Below are 23,886 nucleotides of genomic sequence, written 5' to 3' on the forward strand. Positions count from 1 at the left end.
TGGTGTGTGGGAAATGCAGGATTGGGCAGAGGAAGAAGTCACTCCATGATGCAGTCACAGGAGAGGCCTCAGCTGATCCCTCGGGAGCTCAGGATCTGGCGGCCCTCCAGAGATGTCTCACATTGAAGCAGGAGGGGCTGGCATTTATTCCACATCAAGCACTCACTGGAAGTGATAGGTGCATAACCTTGGCTCTCTGGTCCCAGCAAGTCCTGGGGAGGCCTCAGCTGTGAGCTGTTTGCGCATCCAATGCTCCCGCAGCTGGAGGAAGGAGGGGGACTCTCTGGACAAGGGATCTGGGCAGGACACCTGGCATCCTGTATGGGCAGTATTCAGTTTTAAAATGGTATATGTGGACAGATTATATTATCTATGAAATTTCATTTTCAGATAGCAAAGAGGATGTATCAAAATATTTGTTACTGAGGGGCGCCTGGGTGGCTTGGTCGGTTAAGCGTCTGACTTCGGCTCAGGTCATGATCTCACGGTCTGTGAGTTCGAGCCCCGCGTTGGGCTCTGTGCTGACAGCTCAGAGCCTGGAGCCTGTTTCCGATTCTGTGTCTCCCTCTCTCTCTGCCCCTCCCCTGTTCATGCTCTGTCTCTCTCTGTCTCAAAAATAAATAAACGTTTAAAAAAAATTTTTTTTAAATATTTGTTACTGAAAGGGACCTCTGGGTTTCATTTAGAACCTCTGTACATAGTAATTGGTGTGTCTATTAATAAAAACAATAGTTCACCAAACTTGACAAACATTTATTGGGTGCTTACTATGTGCCAGGCACTGAACGTAAAGATCCGTCAGTGAACATAGTAACAAAGGCCCCTGCCCCCGTGGAGGTTACATTCTAGCCAGTGCCAGGGGGTTAGAGACTGTGGTCCCAGTTTTCAGTTTTCGGCCTGTATCTGCCCCCCAGGTGGCCCACCACCCAACCCACAACCCATGCCATTCAGTGGGTGCCTAGTTCATGGTGAAAGCCTCTCTTCTTGCTCCATCCAGGCTGCCTGCATGTAACAGATTCTTGTCCTTGGGCTTCATCTCTCAGTCAGGTTCTCATTACTAACCATAGAAACTGCCTATGGCTACTTTAAACAGAAAAGGCATGTGTTAGGGGCACCTGGGTGGCTCAGTCAGTTAAGCGTCCGACTTCTGCTCAGGTCATGATCTCGTGGATTCGAGCCCTGCGTCGGGCCCTGTGCTGACAGCTCGGAGCCTGGAGCCTGCTTCGGATTCTGTGTCTCCCTCTCTCTCTGCCCCTCCCCTTCCCACGCTCTGTCTCTCTTTCTCTCAAAAACAAATAAGCATTTTTTAAAAAATAATAAAATTTTAAAAAGAAAAGGTATGTATTACAGGATACTGAGTAGCTCACAGATCCTCTAGGACAGCAAGAGGGCCACCTAGTAACGTGCAACAGTGCTGACCCAGCCCCTGATTGATTGCACCCTAGATACCGAACAAAGTAGGAACATTTCTTCATGAAAGATGCCATCTGAAGCCTCTTAGTCTTCCCTACACACTGTTCAGCATAAAGTAATCATCAGGCATAGAGAGAGTGCTTCCCCCACAAAGTGACTGACATGGGGGAAAAGTAGACAAATAGAAGTAGACCCACAGATGATCCCAACATCATTCAAGGACTTTAGAACAACTGTGATCACTATGTGGAGGAAAATATGGAAAAAGTAGATGAGAAGGCCCTTTTCAACAGCAGAAAGAATGTATCACCAACCAGGTTGCACCACAAGAAATATTAAAAAAAGTTCTCATACTACAGGACAATGACCACGGATGGAAGCACAGAGCTGCAGGAAGCAAATGAAATCATTAGATAGAATAAACATGGAAACCACCAAAATGAAAATGAGTAACTAAAAAAACGCTGGTAAAGGAGAAATAAGTGGGATAATAAATCTGTCCAAGTTTTAAAAGGCTCAGAGAAGAGAAATCAGTTAAAACTGCTGAGGAGATTCTCCAGAAAGCCAGGACTGTGGCCCGCAACGTGACTGGTCAGAACGTGTAGGTTGTTTCATTGGGGGAGGGGAGGATGGACCTGGTGGCCTGTGAGAGATTTTCTTATCCGCCAAGTGTTCCCTGCCCTCCCTACGGCGTCAACCCCACGGAGCCCCAGGTTGCCAAGCTCGGCCAGGCCAGGCCAGGCCATGGACGTGTTTCTTGTCACTGGGGTGGAAATGGAGTGTATGCATTCTGAGGTAAAAATCTCCAGGATTTTTACCTTTGTCCTGTTTCCCGCCCCCCTCCTCTGCAATGAATCTGGTACATCCAAGACAGGGGAGGCTTCTTCAGCCTGGGGCCCAGAATGAACAGAAAATAAACTTTGTTTCTGTAACGCTAAGGCCGGTGGCTCAAGGAGAGGGTGTGTCAACCTCAGCTCCCATGGAAAACTTCCAGGGTTCTGCTCTGATGCTGGAGAGTTTTCATTATTTCTTGCCCAACCTTTCATTCACTCATTCATTTATTTGTTAAATTCTTACTAAGTGCCGGAACCGAAAGGTGTGAAAAACAAAAATGACTAATTCAGTCCCTGCCCCCTTGTACTAGCTGTCCCCACAAGAGGTAAACAGCTCTGAGAGAGGTCCCTACTCACAGCTGGGGGAGGGGTTGTTGAGTCAACGCAAACAATTTGACAAGAAAACAATAGTAATAAGATAAAAACCATTAAATCGCCCCAAATCTCTTCCTCTTCTGTCAGTGTCCTGACAGACATGTTATTTAGCTGTCCCCAGCATTCTAGAACCATCTGGGGACATCTCTGACTGCTTTGGCAAAGTGTAGACACAGGTCAGGATGCATTCAGGCTGCAGTTTGAGCCCTGTGTTTACTGAAATGCTTGAGGGGCTGGGCCAGGAAAGGGGGGTGCTCAGACCCTCACAGTGGTTGTCAAGTGCTAGTGGGGGGTCACATCGGGCAATGGGGCATGACTGCGGGGCAGGATGACTGTCATGTCAATGATTTTGGGAGGATAGAGGATAGTGAAACTGGGGTACCTGTTGCTCAGTGAGTCATAGGCCACCTTGTGGGGGTCTCCAAACCCACTCTAGGCCTCTTTCCCTCTGCAGCTTTCCCTCCACTAGGTCCACCCAGACCCTCACTGACTGATTTCTGGGAGAGATATGCCCAGACTGGAGCCCAGGCAAGGAGCTAAAGGGAGGGTCTAGAGCCAGAGGCCTTTCCACAGCAACCCTTGCTACTGCGGGCCTCTCCTTGGGGCAATCCCTATTTTTTCCCTGAGTCTGGGTCTTCAAGTCTTAGTCTCAGTCCCCAAGCACCCCAAGGACAACCAGATAAGGGCCCAGATGGGAGAACAGAGCAGTCATCTGTGCAAATGAACGTGCACACGCTTTCCTGCATTTTTCTGAGCGTCTAGGAATTTGGGTTTCCACCCGGGCTCCTCCATAGACCATTTGGATTGTCAGGAACCATCAACCTCAGGTAACTTTTAACTCACCAATAAACACAATTATTACGATGGGTCTGTTTCTATAGTGTTTGATTTCCTTTGAATACAAAATTGTGCACACACATGTACGCACACACACACATGATTTAGAGTGCTGGTAAGCTGGAGCGCCTGGGTGGCTCAGTCGGTTGAGCATCTGATTCTTGATTTCGGCTCAGGTCATGATCTCAGGGTCATGGGAGCAAGCCCCACATTGGGCTCTGCACTGAGCATAGAACCTACTTGGAATTCTCTCTCTCTCTCTCTCTCTCTCTCTCTCTCTCTCCCCCACTCATGCTCTCTCTCTATCTCTCTCAAAATAAATAAATAAACTTAAAAAAAAGAAAGTTGAAAAACTAAAAATATACATATTTTAAGAAGAACTAAAGGTTACCCACAATGTCGCCACCCACAGTCGGGCATTGCTAACTCAGGATGAATCACTTGCTGGGTTCTTTCTCTGCGGTTACAATGGAGCTACCATCAACAGCTATTACAGTCACGACTGCAGTCTTATTAAGACCCTAGTGTTTGTTCAGGGAACCTGTGTTTAAGCAACATTACTGCTCACTAGGGCTCCACTGCAGCAGTGACCCCCCTCCCAAGATCCTCTTCTGCCTCCTTATTCTCCAGCTTCTCTAACCTGAAGTTTGTGCCAAGTGCTTTACATTCTTTATTTCATCGAATCCTTACAACCACCACAAAATATGTCTTCTTATGTCCATTTTATGGATGAAGATACTAAGACTCAAGGAAACCAAACAGTTTAGCCAGAGGCAGCAAGTGGAGAGCCTAGGTCTGGGCTCATGCCCTTTCCATAACAGTTTGCAGCCTGCTGGAAGCCCTCTGGGGATTGCCCAGGCTGGAGAAGAAGAGGCTGAGGGAAGATTCAGGAAACACCTTCTGGTTCATGCAGAGGTTTAACTGGAGGGGCTAGTGCCTATTCTTTCCTGAGAACAAGGCTGAGCATATGGCCAGAGGCACGGCTAAGTGTCCCCCAATGGTAGGGCAACTCTGTTATAATCTATGGTCTATACTGGGATGCTTTTGAGAGTGAAAGGGTTGCTATTAGCAATACTTAGGAGCAATGGACATAAATGGGAATGTGCCAGAGAAACTGGTATGGATGGTCACCCTGATCAGTAGGGCAACAAAAGGACTCTCTTAAGGGATTGCCCAGGCCAGAATGCACCATCTCATCCCCTCAGGTGTGCTCTGGGCACTAGGAGAGGTTCCAAGAAGTCACGTGGTTTCTTCAGCTGTCCTCTGACACTTCATGACTGGCTTCCCAGGATCCACTTTGGTGGCCATGCTGGGTGCTTATGCAGCAGGCAGCTATGTGGGTGCTAGTGTAACCCAGATCTGAATTTAGATTCTAATACCATCTCTTTCCGTGGCTTTGGAAAAAGTCACCTAACCTTTCTGAGTCTCAGTTTTCTTGTCTGTAAAATGGGACCAATAAAATCTAATTTTTGAGAAAATCTAATTTTTGAGACTATTGTATTATATGAGATAAGGCAAGTGCCTCCTGTTTAGTAAATGCTCCGTAAAGATAGTGTTAGCCTCTGAGATGCAGTTTGTGGCTGGGTAGGACTGGGGTCATCAGGTTGATGTTAATTAAGTGACAGGGCCAATGTAAGTTTTCTAGACCAGGATCAATCCTTGATTGGCCTGTGGCTTTCTCCTACTTGTACACCCTCAGGAGTGCTAACCTGGAGGAAGATCCCTGGTCTGGTCTGAGGCCTGCTAATTGAGACTCGGAAAAGTAAAGGATGGCAGGTGGGCTGGGGAAGGAAAGCACCAGCAGCGGCAGCAACAGCTGAATAGGCAACTAAAGCTCCAAGGGAGGGGACTCTTCTCTCTGACCAGACGCTCGGTCCCAGAAGGATGGGAGAAATCCCCATCGCTTTCCCCTCTCTCTCCATTCTCTCTTTGCTTGGTCAGAGGCAGCCGCAGTCATGGGAAGTGCATGGTAGAGCAGGCAAACTCAAGTGTTGGCTGTCACGCCAGAGAACCGGAAAGGGGGGTCCGTGAGAACCAAAAAGTGCCAAGTGGATTGTGAAGAGGAGGAGGCTCAAGAAATCAACCCCATAAAGGTGTAGTTGAATTCCTGGGCCCATCCCCAAGCTGCCCAGGCATGGATCCAACCCTAACCAACACTCCAAAGGCATTGGGCACTGAACTATGGGATAGACAGCCACCCAGGTCCCAAACTGGCCACCAGGTGATGTGTACGTGGGATGATCAAGACAGCGCTACGAAGCACTAGCAAAGACTTGAAAATCAGATGACACTGGAACCACACAGCTTACAGAAGGCGAGGAAACTTGTGGCCTGAACCTACCTAAATCAAGGACATGCTAAAACAAACAAAACAACATTCTCCACAGATTTTAAACAAGACTGGAGTCTTAGAACATAATTTTCACAATGTCTACACATGATCAAAAACTACTCAATATACAAAGAACCAAAAAAATTTAACATCTCCCAGAGAAAAAGGTAATGAGATGCCAATCCCAAGATGAGGCAGATGTTGGAATTATCTAGGAGGCTTTAAAGCAGCTATTATAACCATGCTCCAAGAAATAACAACAAACAGAGGCACCTGGGTGGCTCAGTTGGTTAAGCATCTGACTTTAGCTCAGGTCATGATCTCACAGATCATGAATTCAAGCCCTACATCGGGCTCTGTGCTGACAGCTCAGAGCCTGGAGCCTGCTTCGGATTCTGTGTCTCCTTCTCTCTCTGCACCTCCCCAACTCTCTCTCTCTCAAACATGAATAAACATTTTTTAAAAATTTGTTTTAAGAAATAACAACAAACACTCTTGACCTGAATAAAAAGATAATTTCAGGAGAGAAATAAAAAAGGAAAAGAACCAAATGGAAATTATAGAAGTGAAAAATACAATAACCTAAATAAAAAATTCACTGGAGGGGTGTAACATCAGAATGGGCCACAAACCGTGGAGTTCCACAGGCAGTGCCTCATGCTCCTCAGATTTGGCAGACTAGGGTAGAGGCACTAAGGCCAGCATCGTACCAAGTGGCTTTGATCCCGGAACCGTTGATGTGCATATGTGCATATCGTGTGGCCTACATATGTGTGAGTCTTCCCAGAACTTCCTGGCCCATCCACACCAGCTCCTGTCTCAGAACTCGGCTGTGCCTTCCAGCCTAGCGTTAAGTGTTTGCTTACTCACCTCCTCTGTGAGTCGGCCTCCCCACCCACGTGTAAGCTCCCTACCAGGAAAGGACTGTGGTTCTTTCTCTTCATAATGCCCTGCACACAGCGGGAGGCACAAAAGGGGATCTGGGAAGCTAAGGCTCACCTCCAGCTTGGGCTGTGGGGGAGAAGCAAAAGGTAACGGGTAATAAAACCTCACTGCCACGCCAGAAGCCCTGACACATGTACAGCTTCAAAACTGCTCACTCCCATTTCAAGATGAGGAAACTGATGCTCCTGAGAGATTAAAAGATCGGAATGAGGTTGCACAGAAATGGCAGCCTGAGGCCTCACCAGGGCTTCCGTCTGTGACCCCGGCCCCTTAGGGAAGACGAGAGAGACAAGGGTGAGGAGTGCAGTGGGCAGAGCGAAAGCATCAGCTTCTCCTCCCTGGGACAGAACACTGGATCTTGGGCCTGGCAGGCTGGTGAGGGCCCTCCTCCAACCCGCTCCCTTATGGCCCATGAATTTCGGACCCAGGGAAGGACAGGGACTTGGCTAAGATCATACAACCAGGGGCAGAAATATCCACTTTCCTGAGGTGTCTATATCTAAGGGGAATTAAGTACAATAAGGCTTCCTGAAGTTTCATTAAGGGTTTCATTTTTGCCAAAATGTGTACCATTCAAGGAAAAAAAGTTCTTAGGTGTAGATGTGCTTAATAAATACTTAGCTAGAATAGCATGATGAGGGGTGCCTGGTGGCTCAGTCTGTTAAGCGTCTGACTCTTGATTTCGGCTCAGGTCATGACAGGTAATTATTTTGTAAGTGTATTTTGGAATACACCAGATGAAACGCTAAGCACCGAGTGAAGTGGATTAAATAGTAATAGATTTAACAGTTAGCTTTGGCAATAAGAACTATAGAAGGAAAATGGGAAGTACTTGTATGCCCGCCCAAAGGGGAATGACTAAGAAGGACATTGTGGCACATGTACTCAGTGGATTGTGCTTATGAATGTACCACAACGTGAACGCAGTGGGGGGAGAAAAAGACAAAACCAAGATGTTACATGGTGGTTGTATATTCAAGTGTCAGACTACACTTGAGCTAAAGACTTTATTTATTTTTTTATTATTTTTTATTTTGGTGTTCCAGAAATTCTAAAATGAGAATGTCCTTTTGGCAAAGAAGGAAATGTTTTATTGGGGAAGAAAAAAAGAAAACCACTCCTTTTCTTTGGTAGGGGACGTAGCTGGAACAATAGCTTGTCTGGCATTAAGCAAATGCCAAGCCCGGGAGCCTATCCCCGTTTTGCTTCTGACTGTACCTCCGGCAGGAATGCAAGCAAATGTTGTTTGAATAAGTTGGTTGGATGACATATGTGGAAATAGTTGATCCTTGAAATTTCCAAATACCTAGTAGAGACATAAAGGAGTTGAAAATGAGAATTATTCCAAATGGGAGCTGTGCAACTGAGACAAAAATAAGTGAGGATTGGAGAAAACTGTTAGCCTTCTCACCTGTGGGTTGGGCTGTAGGGAAAACAGGGTGACCATCAGACATGACATAGCGCTCAGAACGCCAGGGCTTTCGGCAGCCAAACCGTTCCTCCAAAACATGGGCCAGATGTGGATTTTCTGCAGCTCGGCCATCCTTCTCTGACCAGCTCTCCCTTACCTCCATGGCCAGAACCTTCCTGAGGTTCTAAGGGGAAGCAGGTAAGTGAGAGAGGTGGGCAGCCAACAGGCCAACAAGGCCTGCCCTTGACAGGACACAGGGGTGCTCACTGCCCCACATGGCCACCTAGTGCTGGCAGGGGAGAAAGGGACCGGGAGCCAGCAATTTGCCACCATCAGACCTCATGTCATACAATTAATGTATCCTAGGTACACAAAGGAAGCCACTCACTCAGTTCCAACGGGGAGGAAGGAGGGAGGGAGGAAAGGAAGAGAGGAAGGGAAGAAGGAGTGAGGCAGGGAAATGAAATAGAAATGCTAACCTGGAAAACAATGAAAGCAAGTAATTGACACACTTTCCTAGAGCACATAAGGAGGAATAAGATACAAGTCTGCTCTCTGGAGCTTAAAACCTAATCATAGAGACAAAACCATCCCTGAGGCCACCTTTCCAACTCTTCTCTGGGCTCTCCCCTGCCTCCCTGAACCCAGGTCCAGGCACCATTTTCTACCACGCGAGTGCTTCTGTGATTTTTGATCTTTGCTCCTTCTAACTTGGCCCTGCCCCTCGCTCACTGTGAGCCCACAGAACCTAGTTACTGCTCCAGAGGGCAGCTCGCAGCTAGGCAGGACCGCCGTGAACAACCACTGGGCAGCTGCTGGCCACGCACGCGTGCACAAGAGCAGCCGACCTTAGAGGGGCTGGGACAGACAGCCGTGAGGACGGTGGGGCAGCCGTGGGGGCGGTGGCATTTCACAAGGGCTGGAGACCATCAGCAGGACTGCGAGCGGTCTCTGGACAGGTGTAGATCCAGGCTAGATATGGGGACTCCGAGAGACACATGCATGGTGCTGCTCCTCCAAGAACAGGCTGATAATTCCCTCAAAAAAAGGAACAGCCACGACAGAAGGTGCTTGTGCGTATGGAGGGATAACCAAGCCTACGTCACGTGCTTGCAGAGAGGAGAAAGGCAGAAAGCAGTATTCCCAAGGCCAGTGAAACCAGATGGTGAGAGATGGGGCACAGGTCATGGCGTCTGGCAAAAGGGCAATTAGGACAACAAAATCCAAACAACCCAATTAAAAAATGGAAGAGAGACAAATAAGCAACAAGCACAGGAAAAGATGTCCACATCACTAATCATTAGGGAAATACAAATCAAAACCACGAGATACCACTTCATGCTCATTAGGATGAGCTAGTTAAAAAAAAAAAAGCGTAAGTTTTATGGTATGTGTATTTTACCACCAAAATAACTGAAAAAAAAAACTGTAATAGGAAGCCATTTTGCAGAACATAATGTAGAAGTTAAAAAAAAGCCACAATCTCATATCTCAAAATAATTGATTTTAATATTATTAATCAAATGGTCTTTTTAAGGATTCTTTGATTTGTGGTGCTATTTCCCATTCTGTGGATGAAACAGTTATATTTAACCAATCCCTTATGATGGTACATTTTGATGGTTTCCAATTATTTACGATAATACTTGGCAACTAAATTCCTTGCATATAGTTTTAAGTGAATTATTTATTCAAAAAAGGGCAGGTAGGCTGGGTGATGGGTCATGGGAGGGGGCACAGGTAGCACAGCCCTGCCTACGGGGACCAGGGGCTCCTGGCAGCCAGGCGGGGCCTCCCAAGGCCCACCAGCTCTTTGGGATTAGAGCAGGGCTGCCTTAGTTGAAGGCGTCACACACTTGACCGTTTCTGTGCCCCTCCTGGGAATCTTGGTAGAACAAAGATTCTAGTTCAGTAGGTCCAGGATAGGGCTCAGGTTCTGCATTTCTAACAGGTTCCCAGGTGATGCTGATGTGGATGGACCTCGTGCAGCCCTTTTAGTAGCAAGGCCTCAGGATAAAGGGTGAACACACGGGATGGGGTCTGTGACAAGGCTGGTGACAGGACTGGAGATATTTCCCTCAGGATTTGGCTCTGTGGTTTGTAAAACTCCACCTTGACTCTACCTTGCAAAAGCTAGCAAGAGAAGGAGGTTCTGAACACTCTGTGCCAGAGCCACAAAGGTGGAAGTTACGCATCCCTGAGGTCTGCCTTGTGTCAACGGAAACAAAGAAACCTCCAAGGGGCGACTTCGGAGAAGACGGCTGGACCAGTGGGAATGTCCCTAGCTGGAGAACGTGTGCATTTTTGCTGAGCTTTTTATTGTGGAAAGGAACATCCCTCATCTTGAGGACTACAATAAGCCCTCCTACTCCATCATCAGCTTCAACAATTATCAACCCGTGTCCCATTTCCTCCAACCATCCATTTCCTCAACAGATGACTTCATTCAGAAATATTTTAAAACGTTATCTCCAAAATACAAGTCCTCTCTTTAATAACACATATACTTTGTTTTAATAAAAGAGACAAATCTTTCTGAAAAGTCATTTAGCAGTATTTGTTAAAATAATTTGTTGCAAAACAAAAATGTTAACAAGGTGTTAAATAACAATGTCTGCATTTCTATAGAATGAAAACTATGCTGTGTTTTAATGTCCCTTGAGAAAATGAGTTTCAAGATATAGAACACTGCCTGTGGTATAAAATATTAAGTAAAAAGGGGTTACAAAACAGTATAAGCAGGATGGCCTTTATGAAACTGTAATACACACAACATACACGCACAGGAAAGAAACTCGAAGAAAATATAACAAAATTCCAAGTGCCTTTCTGGGTAATTTTAATTTTCTCACAGTGCTTTTCTGAATGTTCCATGAACAATGAGCATGTGTGGCAATCATAAAAACATTAAAAAAAAAAAAAAAAAAAATATATATATATATATATATATATATATATAGTAGTGGCTGGGGCTTCCCAAAGGGCACTTGTGTCATCCCAGGACTTTTCATTGGTGAATGACTGCATGCACTTCCTCAGCCCACAGCATCCCCTCAGGGAGCCCCTTGGTTTCTTTCCCAGGCTTCTTCCTAGGAAGAACCTAGGTTTCTTTCCTAGGTTTAGGGGCGGTCTTCAGACCCAGTCCCTTTTCCCGCCATTAAATCCTAGCTGGCCTCCATTTGGCTCCAGATGGTGGAAGAACCAGTTACCTCCCCTCCCAGCTTCCCTGGGACAAGTGCCTTTTAGCACCCATGGACCTGGGCCAGCAGCTTTTGGATTTAATGTATTTATTGGGCAATGACTTTCACACAATCTTCTCTCTCTGTCATCTGAAATTTAGCCTGACTGCAATGTCTTCTCTGGCCAATAGGTGGTGCTGCGTAACACAAAAGCACTTTTGTCCCGCGGTTCTGAGGCTAGATTTCAGGGATCCTTACAATAATTGCTGGAGAGTGTGTGCTGATATAGCATCACCACATAAGGGCAGGGGGACAAATCTGTCACCTGCCAGTATCACTATCATCACCAGACAAAAATAGCCATTTCAATACCAAAAATGCAGGAAGACAAAAATCTCAGAACAAAGGCAGACTTTGAACTTGAATACCTTTTAAGAAAAACTGTTATATGGTTCATATTCTTACCATTTCAACTCAGACCAAAACTTGACCCGAGACCACCACTGGCTCTGGCTTGGCCTTTGGGAACCCCTGCTCTAGTCAAGGATTCCAGAGTTGGAGGTCGTTCCATTCCCCAAGGTCAAATTTCTGTAAAATTTATTTGCTTCAAATTAAGAACACATTTGTGTTCCCAGTGTGCAGTGAGACACATCTACTAGATCTTTCCTCCACCCATGGTTAAAGTGGAGCAGTGAGCCACTTTTAAGCAGAGCTCTCTTCTTAAAAACATAGACTTACGTTGCTCTGCTTATTCTCTGCTGTCTCCCCTCATCTACATGGTCAAAAGGCCTCCGGGTATCACACCAGCGGCTGCACGATCCAGGACTGCCTCACTCCACCAGAATCAGGATCACATAAAAGCTACCTCCAACTCATCCCAAATACACAACCAAAGGATGGCCTCCAGCCTTACCAAACTTGAGCATTTACACAAGTCCCTCCACCTGCAATATTTGCACGCCCCCTCACCTTCCTGACATATGCCTATTCTTCCCCATCAAGTCAGCACAAGGTCACCTACTCCAGGGAGCCACCTCCTTTGCTCCCAAGGCATGGGGCACATTATGATCTTAGAGCACTTATCACCTTGCTATAATGTCACAGTCCTGTGGATAGACTGTTCAGCTTGTATTCCCTCTTCAGGGCTTGACTCAGTAAGATACCCAGGGAATTTTTGCTGATTTATTGATTCTCCTTGTTGGCAAACGAACCTGGACCAGCTTTTTCAACATCCTCCTTTAAGATCTTTTCAACAAACCCAGGAGATGCTCGTTAAGAACTGGCAGGCTGGTTAGAAGTGAGAAAAACAGCAGGAAGCCCCTAGGATTTAGGGGCTATGTATCTGGCAAGAAAAGTACATGGGGTTTCCCAATCCTCTGAGGAGCCCCAGATCCTTTGGTGTCACCCTTGCAAAATATCTAAAATGTACTAGCTCTGCCATCATTTACCAAAAAACAGCATTAAAAAAAAATGGGAGTTGAAAATGTCCATGATCAGGGCGCCTGGGTGGCTTGGTCGGTTAAGCATCCGACTTCGGCTCAGGTCACGATCTCACGGTCCATGAGTTCGAGCCCTGCATCGGGCACTGTGCTGACAGCTCAGAGCCTGGAGCCTGTTTCAGATTCTGTGTCTCCCTCTCTCTCTGCCCCTCCCCTGTTCATTCTCTGTCTCTCTCTGTCTCAAAAATAAATAAACGTTAAAAAAAAAAATTTTTTTTAAATGTCCATGATCTATAAAAAAGGAATGACTTTATAGCAAAAGAAAATTATTTCAAAAAAATAAAGTGAAATTAAGGGGAAATGGGAAGAGAAAACAATTGCACGCAAAGAGATGTGGTCAGTGTGTAATGTAAGCTATTGATTGATAGTAGCAACATGAAAAAATAAAACATAGAATGATTATAGTTTATTGGGTACGTATCATGGCCCATGCACTAGGCAAAATACTTTACCTGTGCAATCTCATTTAATCCACACCACCATTCTAAAAAGCAAGGATTACTGTCCCCCAGATTATATAGGCTGAGAAAGGTTAAGTAACTTCTCCAAGATCAAACAGAACTGAGAATGGAATCCAGGTCTAACAGCAAAGTCCAAAGTTAACCATACTAATGTTTTCTTTTGGGTGATATATTTTAAATATTTTTATTTTTTAAAAAATGCTTATTTTGAGACAGAGTGCATGCTGAGGAGGGGCAGAGAGAGAGGGAGAGAGAGAGAATCCCAAGCACGTTCCATGCTGTCAGCTGTCCGTGCAGAGCCCAATATGGGGCTCAATCTCACGAACTGCGTGATCATGACCTGAACTGAAAGCAAGAGTCAGAAGCTTAACTGACTGAGCCACCCAGGCACCTCTTGACTAAATATTTTTAAGTTGTAGTAAAATATAATTGAATTCTTAACTTAGTACACAGGGTATTCAGAACATGTCTGGATCTGAAGGCCCAGACCTCCCAGGCCTGAGGGCCCACCAAGCAGTCAAGCCTGGAACAGCAAACACATAGCACCCAGGCCCATCCTCAATGGCCTTTGTGTTGTTTTTAATAAACTAAACCATCAGCTTCCCCTCTCATGATTTAGCTGTCTTCCTAAAGTTCAGATCACATGGTAAAGCTCAAAGAGCTAATTCCCTTCATCTAGTCATTTCCTAAGAACCAGTAACAGACTAATCACTTACTTTGTAGAATGGGCCAGGGGTGCCTGGGTGGCTCAGTTAAGCATCTGACTTCTGCTCAGGTCATGATCTCGCGGTTTGTGAGTTTGAGCCCCGCGTCAGGCTCTGTGCTGACAGCTCAGAGCCTGGAGCCTCCTTCGGATTCTGTGTCTCCCTCTCCTTCTGCCCCTCCCCTGCTCATGCTCTCTCTCTCTCTCTCTCTCAAAAATAAGCAAACATTAAAAAAAAAAATTTAAATGGGCCAAGGGTATTAATAGGCAGCTGACAGAAAAGGAAATATAAATGGCCCAAATCACTTTTTATAATGTTTATTCACCTATTGGGGAAATGCAAAAACTACAGAAACCCATTTCACTGGCCAAAATCAGAAAGCTCTGGGACACATGGAGAGAGCTCTCACACGCTGGTGGCCGTGGCTGCTGGAATGAGCTCCTCCGTGGAGAGCAATTCAGCAACACCCATCACTACTGCACATACTCTTGGACTCAGGAGTTCCACTCCTGGGAACTCATCCTTCAGACTGACCTGCAGGTGCAAAATAATCCATATACGCCATTTATTGCATCAACGGTTATAATTGCAAAGGACTGGAAACAGCCCAAGGGGCCTGGTTAAGCAGACTATGGAACATCCACACACCCAGGCACCCCTGAACAAGAATGGGGACACTCTTTCAGTATGGCCATGGAACCCTTCAGAATGTACTGTGAAAAAACCAGACAAGAAGGCAGCCTCTGGGGAGGGGAGGTGGCGGCTGGGGCAGTAGACTTCACTGAGGACTCTTCAACACCTTTTGAATTTTGAACCATATGAAATATTCAGAAAAACAAAATACATATTGAAGCTTTCCTCCATTACTAAAGGTTCTGGCTTAGCTCTAACTAGGTGAGTTATCGTACATGCTCTCTCCTGCAGTATATATGGCCTTATAGAACTCTTGAGCAAAACCATGGAGACAGAGTCAGTGACTACATCAGCAGGGGCTCTGCCCCTCTGCCAGGGTCACCCGGGGCCCGCACTTCCTCCCTCTGTCCACAGGTGGCACCAGGATGACTGCCACCCTGGACAGATGGTGGTGGCCTGGGAAGCCCCGCGGCCTCAGGCTGCTGACCAAGAGTCAAAGAAACAGGCAGTCACAAGTAAGTAACATAAAATAGAAACTAACTTTATTTCTCTGGAAGAAGCAGGTATCCATAGCTGGGGCAGCAACTTTGGCGACACAGGCTGGTAGGAAAACACAGAACAGCACAGGGGAGGAGCTGGGTCAAAGAGGAAGCACTGGTATCCCTCCAGGGCAGCTGCCCCCTTGGTCTCCTTCCAACCCTGGGGCCTTGGGCCCTGGTCCCTGCCAGAGAACAATCTGGCACCCTCGCTCTGCTTCCTGAGCCACTCAGGGCTATTTCCAGGCACAAGATCCTGAGACCAGCCTAGTCCCATAACATATCCATGGTGAGGCCACAAGTCACATTCTCTCCGACACCCTAACTGCCCTCCAGGGGATCCCTGGAGAAGGGCCCTACCCTGGGAGGGCTTGCTGGGTGCTGGTCCACCTTTCTGTGTGGCCAACACATCCTCCCTGCACGAGTCAAGCCCTGCTTCCCCACTGGCAGAGCATGGAAACACACTCCGGCCACAGGCCCAACCAGGGCTGGAGCCAGAAGCAGGTCAGCTGCAGGGCCTGCTGAGGCGGCCACCAGACCTGCCTTCATGGGGTTCCTTCCCACCCCTTGGCCAAGGGCACCAAGAGCTGATCCAAAGTTGCAGGGACAGCACTGGGTGAGGGAGGGACAGCAAGGCGGGGCTCCCAGTCTCTTGCTGCCTTGGCTTTGCTCTGCCACGGCAAGTGGCAGCAGGTCCTCCAGGCCTGGGCAGGTCTTCTCCCCACCCTTGTCAGATGGACAGGCTCAAGTGATTCCTTCAGGGCAGACCCTCTGGCTCTTCAGACATCTCAGCGCCTAAAGGACAGGAAACAACGAGAAAGCCCCTCTATCAATACAGGGGCTGATTCAACAGAGTGTCTAGAGTGCGTGGGCACAAGAGGGCCTCTTGATGGTGGGCTAATCGGTTGAAAAGTCAGCAATGATTTTGGAACTTATCATCCTGGGATGCCTTTTTCTCTTTAATTAAAAAAAAAGAGAGAACAGCACTACTGAGTATTAGACTATCAGAGGGCAATAGGCACGGTAAAGCCTAAGTTTCTTTGGATGCAAATTAGTAAGAATCACCACAAGTTAACAGCTGACACTCGGTGATGGTGTCCCATGTGCCAGACACTTGCTGTGTGGTTTGACAGATGCATCCCTCGTTTCTTCTAGTCATTTCTATGAGGTAGATACTGTCATTTGTACAGATTTTTCCCCCCTAAGTTATCTCTACTCCCAATGTGGAGCTAAAACTCACGACCCCGAGATCGTACTCTCTACCGAGCCAGCCAGGCCCTCATTAGTACACGTTTTACAGATGAGGATGGAGAGGTCGGGAAACATGCCCAAGCTGACTCCGTCCCTGAGCAGAAGGCTGGGCTCTAATTCCAGCTATCTGCTGCCAGGGCCCACCAGCTCCAAAACCCCCCACCCACCAGCGTCCCTCCGAGGACAATGCTGGGATCTACCCATATCTCTACCTCTGACTTGATACAATGCTCATTTATGATGTATATATTTACATTTATACTACAGATCATTTGTATCATTTATTACATGTCCACATATACATTTTTAACAGGAAAGTAATGGGATTACTTTTGGTTAAGCATTCCATTAAAATGGCATTAAAACTGTAAACTGAAATACGAAATGGAGAGGTGAGAAATATATTGAAATCACTGAGCCCTAAACTGCTGCTCCCTGATGCAGGTTCAAGGGTGCTGTGTAGGGTTAGGAAGCAAGCCTCCACAAGGGGAGAGGCTCCAGTGCCCTCTCTTTACTTATTAGTTCTTTTGCACCAAGTGGCTACAAAGTCTAAATGCACTGAGGAGAAACTGTTTTCACCCAGAACTGCCTGCATCCCAGGGTGGGGGCTGCCTTCCCTCCTCCCAGCTGGGCAGCCCTGTGTCTCCTGGCCCCGCTCGAGGCGTGGGGCTCTCTTCTAGCAGGGTATGCTCCCCGAGGGGCTCACTCACTTGTGGTGGGCGGGGCCGCAGGAGCCCAGGAGGTGGCAGCCTGCCTGCTCCAGGTTCCAGTCACACATCTCCAGCACCTTGTGGCACTCGCTTCGCGGCCGCAGACCCAACCCAAAGAGCTGCTCCACCTGAGGAGCAGAGGGTGGTGCCATGGGACACACTGGGGCTGAAGGGTAGGGGTAGGGGCAGAGGAGAGCCAGAGGCAGGATGGTAGGGAGGGGCAAAAGGAGGTGAGAGCGGCAGAACCAGTCTTCAGGGTCCCTGAAAGCCAGAGTGGGCAGGAGGTGGTGGTACCTTCAGATACTGGGCAGCCCTCTGCACGCTCCAGCTGTGACTCTGCAGGGCCGCCTGGCACTCCTCTGTGGTCACCCCATGCACCATGGCCTGCAGCTGGGCACACCCACCCACCTACCCATCAGCACCACTTGGGCCCATTCCTCCCGGGCCCTTGGGCCCCTGCCCCTCCAACCAGCGGCCAGGCCCGGTACTCACCATCTGGATCTTGTCTGTTGGTCGTCCAGCCTCTGGCCCGTCCCCAGGGCAGCCCCTCTGTGGCAGCCGTGCAGTGGCCCTCAGGGCTGGTGGCCGGACCCCTGGGTTACTGTTGTTGGTGGAGAAGTTGGCCTTGGGGTCTGGGGCAGCCTGGGGCATTGGTCGAACAGTGGCAGTGGGGGCGGCAGGGGCTGGGGTGCTGGGTGGGGGCAGCAGCAGGGGCACAGGCAAGGGGGCTGGCTCTTCAGGGCTTTGGGCCTCACGCAGGAAGCGCTGGTAGCGTTCCAGGTAGGGTGGGCGCTCGGGCAGCAGGTAATAGTGGGTGTTGCTGACCTTCTTGCCATCACGGACGATGGGTAGGATGCAGGGACCAGCCCGTGGGCCGGGTGCCTGGATCACTTGTGGTGTAGCATACTTGGGGTCTGAGGCAAAGCTCTGGGTGGTGGGCATGGTCTTCCCAGGTGAGCTTGAGAGCCGGGGTGGCAGTGGGGAGCTTCCAGGTGGTACCAGGGGGCTAGGGGTCCTCGAGCCTTGAGGGGACAGGGGCTCCCGGGGAGGCACCCGGGGAGGGGAGGCAGGTCCAGGCCACCGCCCTATCTCCTCCTCACCTGAGGGGGCTGGAGACAGCTCACCACGTGGGCGAGTGGGCCTCGGGGGGATGGGCACCCGGGGGGGCACCTGGGGCTTGTCCTCACCCGCTGGGGCTGGGCCAGGTGAAGGGACCAGGGAGCCAGCCGGGACCCGCAGCTGCCGCATGCACTCCTGCTGCAGCGCCTGGAAGATCTGTGCGGTCTGGGCCGAGCTGGGCGGCTTGCTCCCACCCTGGGGTGGGAGGAACAAATTGTCCTCCAGGGGAGGGAGGAGCTGCGCCTGCTCAGGCACAAAGGCATAATTGGTTTCACCCTGGCTGGGCCCAGCACAGACCCCTGCAGCCACCAGGGTGCTGTTGATGGAGCAGACTTCAAAGTCGTCCTCATCCTGGGCCACATCGTCATAGGCAGGAGGCGGGGGCAGCGGGCGGGCATCCCAGTCCACCACAGGTGTGGGATGCAGGGGCCGGGGCAGTGCCCGAGTGGGGCTCTGCGGTGGAGTCTTGTCCAGCAAGGAGCAGGCATCCATAGCCAGCTGTGCCAGTGAGGGTGCACAGGGCCGGGGGGCGGGGACGACAGGCTCCTCGCCGAAGTCAATGAGTGTGACCTCGCTCCCGCCGCCACGCCCTGCCTTGGTGCCCGGCACCCGAGCTGAGGGCTTCGCCAGCCACAGCCCACGGGTCAGGCCTGGTTTCCGGAGGCCCAGCCTCTTGAAGTCGCTGGACAGAGGGTCCTGGTCCTCACTCACTGGGTCGTAGGTTGGCTCTAGGATAGAGAGGGAGATCCTAACGAGAAGGCAGTGTCAGGGGGATGGGAAGAAAGACAAGTGTCTTCCACCAACTCCCCACTCCTAATGCCCCCAGAGGTTAGCCCTCAGCTGCCAAAATTCTCAAGGCACACCAACCCTATTCACACGGGAGGACAGGACCTGCTCTGGACACCATGAGCTCTCCACACAGGCTAATGAGCCCCTGCCTCCATCTCAGCTAGAGCAAGCAACACCCCACACCTACCTGCCTAATACCCCAACACACAAGACCCCAGGTATTCCGGGCTCCTGGGCCTGGTTGGTAATTCCTTGTCGCCACTCCGTTATGGCACACAGCACACCACTAGTGCAGGCAGCGGGCTATGGGCAATCCTCCACCATTAAGGGCAACAGGAGCTGTCCTTGGAAGAGCACAGAGCTCCTGACTAGCCACCACGAAAGCCCAGACACAGCCTCTGCAGGCCCCAAAGGGAGTGGAGCAGGGCCAGGTGACGGTGGAGTGGGGGGACCAGGACCACACAATTGCTCCAGGAGCCCAGGTGTTTGCAAGGCGGGGGAGAGGCAGGCATGCTGGGCCAGGTCAGCGGCACGAGCTCACAGCACACATCCCACCTCCCCTCCCGCCCGGCCAGCCCACCAGGGCTCTGTACCTTTCAGAAGGAGAGGAGGAATGAGAGGAGAGAGGGGGCAGGGGCAGGGGCCAAGGCATCGAGAGCAGCCCCACTTACTCTGAGCGAAGATGGCAGGCTGAGGTGGGCGAGGTGGAGGCTCCCCTGCAAGAAAGGCCATGCGGAGGAGAGTAGAAGGGACAGAGCGGGAGAGACAGAGGACGGGGGAGGGAAGACAGCCAGACAAGAGGGCAGAGTGTGGAGAGAGACAGAGAGAGGGCAGTGAATAGGAGTGAGTGGACATACACACCCAAGAGCAATGGGAAGCAATGGGGTGGCAGGATGGGGAAAAACGGGTTCCGGAACAACAGGCACAGGATCCGGGAGATGGATGAGGCTCCTGGCCAACATGAAGCCCGTGGGGTGGTTTTGGCTTGGGAGAGGACAGCAGGATTAGGCGGGGGGTGAGGAAAGCCAGGATCTGAGCACAGCGGGAAGGAGGGAGGAGGGAAGCTGAGGTGGGCAGGCCAACACAGGACGGCCGAGGATGCCCACCTCGGCGGATACAGCTGCTTCTCATCTTCCACCCCACACCCAGCCGGAGCCGGGTCACAGCTGTCCCCCGGCAGCCCTGGCCCAACTGTCCCAGAGCCAGAACAGCCAGCTCAGAGTGCCTGCACAAGACAGTGCCTTTTCCTGGGCAGCTGATGAACTAGGGGGCACTGGGGAGCCAGGCTCTTACTTTTCACCCTTCCTAGATGTTGGGTGGGTCGGGAGGTGCTCAGTTCCACGCTCAGCAGGTCAGGAGGGTCCATGGGGTTTCCCAGGTACAGTCTGTGGGGAGAGAACCGGGTCAGAGGGTGGGGGCTGGGGGAAGGGTGTGGAGTGGTGACGGTCGTGGGGAACCTCAGGAGGAGATGCCCGGGGTCAGGCAGAGAACAAAACCCTGAGTGCATGTAGGGGACCATCTTGCCCAAGCCCCGCACAGACTTGGGTCTGGAGCACAGGACGTGCGATTCCCCGAAGACCGTACTCAGGGAGGGTGTCATGGAGAGAGGGCAAAGACAGAACTGACTGCAGGGTGAAAGGTTTGGACTGAAGGGGCTCCAATAATACCCTACAAAAGCAGAGCTGGCCCTCCATGACCGCCATGGCACCCCAACCCACGTCTAGCAGCCACCTGCTGGCACACTCTCTTCTGTCCTGCCAGGCCCGCTCCCCTGTCGGGGTCCGTAGGAGGCACCCTTCTGCCCCGCTGCCAGGTGGGAGAGGGGCTGGGCCACTTGCCTTGCTCCCGATTCACCCTCTCAAACCCTGTGCTGACTGTCAGGCCTTGGGACTTAGTCACTGAGCTGATGAAAGCCTGGAGGAATGGGGCTGGGCTGGCCGCAGCACACCAGGAGCAGGGCAGAGGGTGCCGGGCCACCTTCTGGAGGGCGTCTACACACCTCGCCCCAATTCCCACAGGCCCGTGCTGGCTCACACCAGCTGCTCTCCCAGGGCTTCGGGTTCTGGTGTGTGGGGGCAAGAGGGCAGGCCTGCTTCATTGTGCCTCTCAGGGCAGAACCGAATGTCAGGAGAAGTCAGAGGAGAAAGGGCTGCCTCGAAGCCTCCTGGGGCCAGCAGAGAGGCATGAAGCCTGGGCTGAGGAGCTGCCAGGTGGCTCGCTGGGGTAGGGCACCCAGGAAGTGACTAATTCTTCTCCTCTGTGTCCTCCGCAGAGGACAGGTCCCCAGTGACCTCATCCTTTCACTTAAAGGAGACTGAACCCCCTGCCAGGTAGAGAGTGAGCACGCAGGGGCGGGGGGTGTTGCCTAACCTTCCTCCTGGGCTTTCCCCACAGGGAGCTCTTTCTCTGGGCCCCCAGCTCACCCCCTGGCACCTGTGCACACCCCAGGGCTTGACCCAGCAGGCTCCATCTCCCAGACTCTACACAAACACTAGGGGGCATGACAGAAACCCTCCTGCTGAACTCATTCCAGAGGCTGTTCTCAAGTCCATGTTCCTAAGGTTGGTGTTCTGGGGGGGGGTTCCACCAAACAGAAGTGTGCCTCTATCCTCTGAAGCTCCTAACCTCAGTTCTGCCTACAGGGAACAGCTTTCAGGCAATAAGAGACCCTCTGCCCTATTGTTGTGACAAGGACCTTGGCAGTGAGAGCCTGCATGCCCAGGGAGGAGCTGCTGACTCTGGAGCCACAGGTGACCCCCACCCCCACAAATGCACTCACTCATCAATCTTGTCAGGGAAGCCCCAGCAGTGGCGGGGGTCACTGTCGCCATGTCCCGTGTGGATGAAGCTATTCTGCAGGGGTTGGCTGATGTCCTGGGCTGAAAGGCCAGCCACGGAGGTCACCACGTTGCGAGGAAAGGGTCCCACACACAGTGTCCGGGTGTTCTGTCCACGCCACCAGTAATTCTCAGCCCTGCTCAACAGAGATGACATGGTGAACACCAGGGTGTGTGAGGTGGCCCCAGGAAGTGGGACCCTTTTCATTCCAAGCTCTCTCCAGCCAGAATATATCTGACTATCTTGGCAGGAGGGGACCCAAGGGCTATGGCTCTGAGACCAGGCTGGTCTGTCATCAGCCTGCCTGCCCCACGACCTGTCACTCTCCCAGTACAGGGCCTGTCTGTTTATACACACCTTACCCTAAGACACTTAGGTGGGTCAGACAACCTTTTCCGACAGTTTACAAATAAGCAGATAGGTTACAAATAAGTGACAGGACTTGCCTACAGTTCTCAGACAGATCATAGCAGACTCAGGATTCAAATTTGGCTGTTAGTCTCCAGCTACCACCCTTCCTATAAATCTGCCTTGCCTCCCTCCTCCCTGGCAAGGCCTGTACCCCTACCCTCTGGCCACCTGACCTTGCTATTCAGCCCAGTTCCCGGGCATCCTGAGCTGCAGGGGCCAAGGGAACACCATGGCCTTAGCACTGGGCTTGGAGCCAAGCCCCCCAACCACACTCTGTCTCCTGCATGCAGCCCCTTGTGAATTTGGAAGCACTGCAAGCAACCCACGCCTTCCCATCACCAGTTTTTGTATCTCCAGTGTCTTCCACCACCTCTAGGCAGGGCTGTGGGACCTGTGCCCTTAACCCCGGTCATCTCCTGGGGAGTTCTACTCTTGTCTTAAATAAGGGGTCTATAAGGGGACCCAGCCTCCCAGTGCGGCTGGACTGTGGGACCACCCCCCCCCCCCCACTCTGATCTCAGACACAGAACCTCTACTGACGTAGCCTAAGCCTGAGCCTGGGGTGGGGGTTGGGGTAGGATGGTGCCCTCCTGCACACTTCAAGTGGCAGGATGCAGCTCCTTTGTCTGCCACTAGGATCGCTCACACCAGATGACATGGGCAGAATCTGAGCTAAGGCAGAGGTAGTGCAGCCTCATGCCGCTGTGGTGGACACATGCACACACCCAGTCAACACCCACCTGGGCAGCCAGGAGCATCAAGGTCTCCTCCAAACTGGAGCCAGACCACAGGGACCAAGGGCAGATGGAGGCTGAGCTCCTGGACCCTCCTCCATGAGGTGACATGGCCCGTTGGGGCAGCACGACCTCAATCAGCCTGCTCTGGAGATCACAAGTCAAACCCCATGAGCACAGCAGTGCTTGGGAAGCCAAGAGGTGGGGCGGCAGAGGGCTGGGAGCCCAGCCTCCCCATAAACAGGGCCGCTGACCAGCCTACCACCAGACACAGCAGCCCTGTGATTACACCCTGCCCTAGGGTGGGAAGGGCAGGAAAGGAAGCAAGAAGAGAGGACAACACCCAGGAAGGGACAAAGCCCATCGGAAAACAGCAGGGCTGTTCTGAGAAGAGAACGTCCCCTAGCACCCCAGTCCCAAGGACTGGCTGAGGTCGAGAGCCTCCCATGAAGCAGGGTGAAGAGGGATGCCTGACACCAGGGGACCCCCTGCTGCTCTCTGCCCAGCCCCACCCCTGCACCCAACGGCTCCCTGGGTTCTGCGTACCCCTTTACAGACCTTCTAAACACCAACCCCAGGCTGGACATTGGACTCTGCTCTCCACACCTCTTCAGAGGTGCTCATTAACCTGGGTGAGAGAGGTAACCGAGGCAGAGAGATAGTTCAAAGTAGGATGGAAGCATGTCCAAGGCCAGTTCCACCCTGTGACCCTGTCTTCCCTGTGTCGACCCTGAGCAAGGCCAGACTGGCAGGTCACTCCCTCCACCCCCTTCCTTTTGCCAGCACAGCCAAACACACAGGGGCTCCTTTGGACCCACTTCTGAGAGTGAGAGATGCCAACCCACCTCCCTTTATTATAGGTATGGCCGAGGCAAG

General features: G+C 51.0%; 1 protein-coding gene across 20 annotated transcripts in view; it reads right to left on the minus strand.

The window, feature by feature from the left end:
• Positions 1-15,142: 15,142 nt before the first annotated feature.
• TNK2 (tyrosine kinase non receptor 2) overlaps positions 15,143-23,886 on the minus strand; it is a 44,773-nt gene continuing 36,029 nt past the window's right edge. For 7 of the 20 annotated variants that reach the window (XM_053221013.1, XM_053221012.1, XM_053221002.1 and 4 more), the window contains 7 exons: positions 21,807-22,001; positions 20,321-20,412; positions 19,621-19,743; positions 17,612-18,966; positions 17,414-17,509; positions 17,120-17,247; positions 15,143-15,953 (listed from right to left, as the gene is read on the minus strand). In XM_053221013.1, the coding sequence (XP_053076988.1) occupies positions 15,947-15,953; positions 17,120-17,247; positions 17,414-17,509; positions 17,612-18,966; positions 19,621-19,743; positions 20,321-20,412; positions 21,807-22,001 (1,996 nt within the window). In that variant the 3' untranslated portion in view covers positions 15,143-15,946. Of the gene's footprint in view, positions 15,954-17,115; positions 17,381-17,413; positions 17,510-17,611; positions 18,967-19,620; positions 19,744-20,320; positions 20,413-21,806; positions 22,002-23,886 lie in introns of those variants that run through there. The other 13 variants (XM_053221005.1, XM_053221001.1, XM_053221008.1 and 10 more) reach the window with 9 other exon arrangements.

This window comes from Acinonyx jubatus, chromosome C2, assembly GCF_027475565.1.
Source record: "Acinonyx jubatus isolate Ajub_Pintada_27869175 chromosome C2, VMU_Ajub_asm_v1.0, whole genome shotgun sequence".
Taxonomy (NCBI): domain Eukaryota; kingdom Metazoa; phylum Chordata; class Mammalia; order Carnivora; family Felidae; genus Acinonyx; species Acinonyx jubatus.